At 42.9% G+C, this 6,542-nt stretch overlaps 1 protein-coding gene across 1 annotated transcript; it reads right to left on the reverse strand.

Moving 5' to 3' along the window:
* Window positions 1-564: 564 nt before the first annotated feature.
* Window positions 565-3,933, reverse strand: LOC146502082 (uncharacterized). The gene is made up of 3 exons (XM_085134262.1): window positions 3,804-3,933; window positions 3,414-3,665; window positions 565-2,821 (listed from the first exon to the last, which is right to left on the reverse strand). Exons 1-3 carry the CDS (start codon window positions 3,931-3,933, stop codon window positions 2,712-2,714), a joined length of 492 nt encoding a protein of 163 aa, XP_084990388.1. The 3' UTR covers window positions 565-2,711.
* Between the last annotated feature and the right edge of the window lie 2,609 nt (window positions 3,934-6,542).

The following is a 6,542-nucleotide window of genomic DNA, read 5'->3' on the forward strand; positions in this document are numbered from 1 at the left end:
GGATACATGGCTACATATGCATCTACAGCCTCAGCGTTAATGTCATTCTGCATGTGGTCCAAGAGGTGCACACGGTATGGTTTAATGTATATTGTTTGTATAATGTTGCATACGTGTTCTACACTGGTAATGAGAGGACATTTTTGTTATATCTATTATTGTGCATTTTTTCTGTTCTGCTTGCACAAGACTGTTTATGGACACTGATATGAGAGACTGATAAGCTCAAACATTTATGTTGTAAACTTTGTGTTTCTTCAGTTTTCACGGTGTCTGAAGACAATAAGACAGAGAGAGAGAGAAATAAATTTCTGAAGACATCAGTATGATTCGTGGCCATTCTTTGTTGGACCCCTGTAGTTACACAGGGGGTCCAGAGTAGTGATGGGTCGTTCGCGAACGAAATGGCTCTTACGGTGTGTTCACACCGAACGCGATGGACGCGAACAAAAACGCCCCAAACGCCCCTAATTTGACGCGTGCACATTCGCGTCTCAACGCGTGTCCAAGAAAAATCCAACGCGCTTCAAAATATGATATTTTGACGCGCGTGAACCGGAAATGTGGGAGGGATGTGGGAGGAAGTTGTGCCAGACCGGTATCTTTGCAAGATGGCAGCTGTCGAGTTAGCGCTTGAAGAGAGAGTCTCCCTTCTCTATGTACTGTGGAGAGCAGAGCAGCGGCGTAAAAGACGCCCTCGCCGTACCTGGGTCCATCAGGTCCTCCAGAGGCGTGAGCAGTTTGGTGAGTTTCACCATTTGCTCCAGGAGCTGCGCCTGGATGACGGCCGATTTCAGCGATATCACCGTCTTTCACTCGGCCAGTTTGAGGACCTGCTTTCCCGTGTCGGTCCCAGAATCGCCCGCCTAGACACCAACTACAGGCGCTCAATCCCACCTGCAGAGCGCCTGTCCATCTGCCTGAGGTTAGTAAAAGTATTTAATATGGTAGTCCTTTATTGATACCTGTGCTAATATATGCTAAACTATCCATTTATACACTGCTAACGTGGATGTGCTATGCTAACAGTGAATGCTCGGTTTTTACTGAAAGCAAACTGTGGTACGGAGACGACTGTTTATAATATTTCTAGTGATACTCAGAAGGTCTCATCAAGTCCCGATTTAATTCGATTTATGCTGTTATCAGTGTTTGAATGATAGCATGTCTGTGGTGTCATATCAATGTATGCGCTCGGTGTTTGCTGATATCAAACTGTAGCATTAGGACCACTGAGTTAACCTTTGTAGTGATACTCACTCCTTTTTATTTAGACGGAGCGGAGAAGTGTGTGAAGGCAACTTGTGTTCTCCACAATTTTCTGCGCTGTGTGGACGAGAGAGGGGCACCTGCTGTGGTGGAGCCGTTGCAAGGCCTGGGTCGTATGGCAGCAAACAACTCCTCCAGAGAGGCTGTCCTGGTGAGGGAGAAATTCATGGCTCACTTCTCGGCGGAGGGAGCTGTGTCTTGGCAACCAAAGGAGTAACCTGTTTGAAATCCGAGTGACTTCCCCACAACGGCTCTTTTAAGAGCCACCCACAAACCTCTAAAGAGTGTTCCTGTCCTTTTAATTTTTTCTTAATAAATGGAGCTCTACTCCAAAATAAACTAACCTATTTTTACTCTCTTAAGTAACTTGTCTTCACTATGTTCCTATATACAGTGTGGTGCACAAGTTTGGGAAACCTTATTAATAGTCATTATTTTCCTGTATGAATCGCTGTTACAATGAAAAATGTCACTTACATATATCATATAGGAGACACACACATTGATATACACTAAATATTTATTTCATTTCTCTTTTTTTGTGTTGCCAATTTATGCACCTGCTTGATTTAAACAGTTATTGCACACTTTCTGTAAACTGCATTTCACTTCTCAAATATCACTGTGTGTGTCTCCTATATGATATATTTAACTGACTATTTTTATTGTGACAACCAGTGATTTGTACAAGAAAATAATTACTTTTCACAATGTTGCCCAAACTTTTGCATCCCACTGTATTAGTATGTTTTGTCATTAGTATAATATGAAATAAATTCTACTTGTGTCAAGTCGGGTGCCAATATTTGCTGTGTAGTAGAACAGAGACATTTTGTCATTATAAATGTTTATTTGAAAAAATATAAATTCATTAACAAAAACATTTATCATAAATATATGAAATGTAACTATTTACAGAGAGACAGGAATAAAAAGGACCCAGCTTGGAGTGGAAGAGCCTCAGGGAGAAGGAGGAGAAAAATAAGAACATTGTTTCTGCCCTGGAGAGCTGCTGCCTCATCAGAAAACTACTGATCATTAGGGTCCAATGTTTCCAAATTTAACACAGCTGTGCTGTTTTCAAAAACTAATTTATAAATTTGAAATTTCACGAATTCTCGTGTCTGAGGCGGCATGCTCTCCAGAGCAGGAACAAGGCCGAGGAGGAAATGTTCAGTTGGAGACGGGCGTGGCCTCTTTAGGGACTCCAGGATGGCCAGCTCCACCGCCGATGGACCGTCCTGGGACCCGTCCCTCGCCCGCCTTCGAGCTGTCCTCCGCTGTGGGCCTGTAAAACACAGCACAAAACAACACAAAGTAATGAGAAGGCTGCTACTAGATTTTCATTTTCAAAATTGAAAAAAAAAAACAGGATATAAACTGATTGGTTGTAGATATTTAGTAAAGGTGATCACAAGGGAATTCAAGCAAGTAAAAAGCTGTCAGTGCTTGATGTTCATACCTGTGGGTGCAGCAGCAGGAGCTGAGGGACCAGGGACTGGAGAGCCAGGAGAAGAGACAGCTGAGGACTCTGCTGCATGATTACTTGACTCTATGAAGACAATATTAAATGTTAATATTATTATTAATGTTAATATAGGTTGAAGACAATAGTCATAGAGAATATTATATTATTATATACTTATTATTATTATTATATACAGTGGTCTCATTTATTGCAGCACATGAACAGTAGTCACAGTTCTCACAAGTTGATTCTCAAAGTGAAAACCTTTGTCGATTTTAAAACGTAAAAGTATTATGCCGCGCTTTTTCTCCGTCTGCGGCGCCACTTTTGTGCGCCTTTTTTGCTCCCGGTGCAGGTGTGTATTTCCGAATGAGGCTCATAGTTATGAGTGTTTTTGTGCTGTTTTTTTCTATTGGACGTGATGGTTATCAAAACCAAACATGATAAGTTTGGCAAGCGCAGGAGACACGACACGGAGGAGATTTGTCATTTGGGCTGCAGAATGCAATGCGCATTGTTGAAAGCTGTACGGTGCAATAAAAAAAATCAGCGAAAAGGCGAGGCAGTGACGGATGAACAGCGGGACTACTGTATACTGTTTATTAATAAACAAAATATGTTCCTGTAGGACAACACGCATAAATTAACTGCCTACATTAACTCAATGTAAACATACCTTCTGACTGACACTCCCCTGCTGCCTCTTCGGGCTGTCCCTGGTCCTCGGGGGAGAAGTTCTCCACGGTCCGCACCATATTGCCGCTTGTCTCCCGCGGGGTGAGGAAGGGGTCCAGAAACCCCATGACCGCGAAGAACTTCCATCTTCTCCCCGATCCTGCTGCAGACCCACTCCTCTTCTCCTTCTCTGCCTTCTTCTCCTTATTATAAGTGTCCCTGAGGCTCTTCCACTTTCTCCTGCAGATGTCCTCTGAATAAACGCATTATCTTGTTAGCGGAAAGGTATTTGTACATCAGTGGGAAAATAGCGGGACAGTAGGCGGGCTTGCTAGCTTTTGCGCGGGTTCATCGGGTCAGTCTGAAAATTAAAAAGAAGGAATGAACTTACCAGGTTGCCCGATCTCCTCACTTATGTGTCTCCAAGCTAGGTCCTTTTTATTCCTGTCTCGGTAAAAGTAGTAGCTAGCATCGTACAGCTCCGGGTGATTAGCCACGGCACTGATGAGCTTTTCCTCCATACTGAATGAAGAATGAACGGCTTTGGCTGGATCTGCCCCTTTGACCTAGGTCAGAGCCACGTCACCAGGCCCCTGATTGGTTGTCGCGGCGCGATTTGACGCTGGAGTTCAGATTTTTCCAACTCGAGCGGTAGACGCGAAACGCGCGTATGCACAAAATGCAACACAAAAACTCACGCGCGTGGTTTTATTCGCGAGTCAAACGCGCCAGACGCGCTACACTGACGCGCGTTTCACGAGTTTTGGCGTTTTCGCGACGCAAATCTGCTTCCGAATTTTCGCGGGACCCGCAATCGCGCGTCATCGCGCTTTTCCATTGACTTTACATGTAAACCTGACGCTCTATTCGCGTCCATCGCGTTCGGTGTGAACACACATTTCGAGCCGACTCTTTGAAGTGAACGACGCGAGCCGGCTCCTTATTGGGAGCCGTGAGGTTTTTTTTGTTTTTTTTCTTTCTCTCACCCTCTCTCTCGCCCTTTTTTCCGCTAAACTCCGCATGCGCGGCCTGTACTTTGCGCTGGACAGAGGGGGGAGGGGCGTTAGTTACACTCGCAGTAGCACAGGAACAGAGCCAGAGAGAAAGAGAGTGAGGGACAACAACGTCACATTAGAAAGGTATAGTAATCATCCGCTATTTTCAGTTGCAGATGATAAAGGATTCAGAAATCATGCAGGCCCATATGACAGAGAATGTGCATCTTCTTTTTGTTTTAATATTTAAATTTATATTTAATTGTGTTGTGGTTTGCAGTGTTTTGTGTTGTTTCACGTTAAATTTGTTTAAAAGGAAAAAGCTGAAAATTTAAATAGTTAAAAGTTTAAAATGTAAATAGTTGTTTTTTGTATTATATGATTTATTTATTACATTTTATGTGGAGTGAATAAATAAAGTATATTTATGGTGGACCTTAGAGACAAAGCACGTACAAACTCCAAAACACGTACAAACTCCTAAGCATGTACAAACTCCAAAACGCGTAAAAACTCCAAAACATGTAAAAACTCAGAAGCACGTACAAACTCCAAAACACGTAAAAACTCAGAAGCACGTACAAACTCCAAAACACGTAAAAACTCAGAAGCATATACAAACTCCAAAACACGTAAAAACTCAGAAGCACGTACAAACTCCAAAACACGTAAAAACTCAGAAGCACGTACAAACTCAGAATCACGTACAAAAGACAACAGAAGTGCTCCAGGTTTCTAGGGCGAAGTGTTGAGCTTTTGTTACCTAGTGGCTACACAAGCCAGGAAGTATCAACAACTGGATTTGGTGTGTGGTAGTAACAGGTAAATGAACTTTTTTTTTAAATTATTTGAATAAATATGAGTGCTTGTCTATAAATACACAAACAATACACACATGCTTTCAATTGTGTAATTTAAGTGATCTGGGTAGCTCTGTTTTGGAAGTTCAGTAAAAGCTAGAAATGTGTTTTGGAGTTTGTATATGCTTTAGAGTTTGTACGTGCTTTGTTTCTAGGGGCCATATATAAACATATATAAATAAAACCACTTTTTTTACATTAGTAATTCCTTTTCTGCATAATTTTATATTATTGTTAATGATTAAATAATTAAAGCAACAAAACAACCTGAAGAGCCGGTTCGGAGCCGAAAGACCCGGCTCTTTTTAGTGAGCCGAGCCGAAAGAGCCGGATCTCTAAAAAGAGCCGGAAATCCCATCACTAGTCCAGAGTGTCTGTGATGTTGCTCTGGATGTAGGACAGCACCACTCTCTCAAAACACTTCGCAATGATTGGAGTAAGTGCAACTGGTCTGTAGTCGTTCAGGCAGGTGGCTGGGCTTTTTTTGGGGAGAGGGATGATGGTTGTGGTCTTGAAGCATGTGGGGACAGTGTCCTGGCTGAGGGAGAGGTTGAAGATGGAGGTAAGAACCTCCGCCAGCTCATTGGCACATGCTTTAAGAGCCCGTCCCTGGATGTTGTCTGGTCCTGCTGCCTTGCAGGGGTTGATCCTCCTCAGGGCTTTGGGCACCTGGTCTGACCGCTGGCAGGGGGTGGGTAGTCTCAAAAACCCAAATCAAAGAAAGCCATCAAAATTAAATACTTTATTTCAGCGGTTCCCAACCTTTTTTGCGCCACGGACCGGTTTATGCCCGACAATATTTTCACGGACCGGCCTTTAAGGTGTCGCGGATAAACACAACAAAATAAAACTAGTACCGGTGCCGAAAAAAATTTTTTTTATTCATAACACACGTGAAAAGACCCAGGAAAACCGAGTTAACGATAGAAATGATAACAAAATAACGCTGAAAACCGATAAAAACCCTGAAAACCATACATTTCACACCTAAACCTCAACTCTCGCGGCCCGGTACCAAACGACTCACGGACCGGTACCGGTCCAAGGCCCGGGGGTTGGGGACCGCTGCTTTATATAGAATGCACAATATATAAAAAAAACAAAACAAGAAAACTGAAGATGCTGAGCTGCACTCTCCATGAGATGGTAATGACATTGTTTGTCCATTAGAAGGCAGCAGAACAAACAAAAACATATTGGTACATAACCAGGAATAAAATATCTGCCTGTCACACTCATTCAGCAAACCAGATCAAGTCTATGACCTCTGAGAGT

This window comes from Neolamprologus multifasciatus, chromosome 15 (genome assembly GCF_963576455.1).
Source record: "Neolamprologus multifasciatus chromosome 15, fNeoMul1.2, whole genome shotgun sequence".
Taxonomy (NCBI): domain Eukaryota; kingdom Metazoa; phylum Chordata; class Actinopteri; order Cichliformes; family Cichlidae; genus Neolamprologus; species Neolamprologus multifasciatus.

Excerpts from the sequence above, each read along its gene's own strand:
- LOC146502082 (XM_085134262.1), bottom strand. The coding sequence starts at position 3,933 with ATGGAGGAAAAGCTCATCAGTGCCGTGGCTAATCACCCGGAGCTGTAC. Across the intron at positions 3,666-3,803 it reads TGAGGAGATCGGGCAACCTG|AGGACATCTGCAGGAGAAAG; the intron begins GTAAGTTCATTC and ends GCGTTTATTCAG. Across the intron at positions 2,822-3,413 it reads AGGGGAGTGTCAGTCAGAAG|AGTCAAGTAATCATGCAGCA; the intron begins GTATGTTTACAT and ends TTGTCTTCATAG.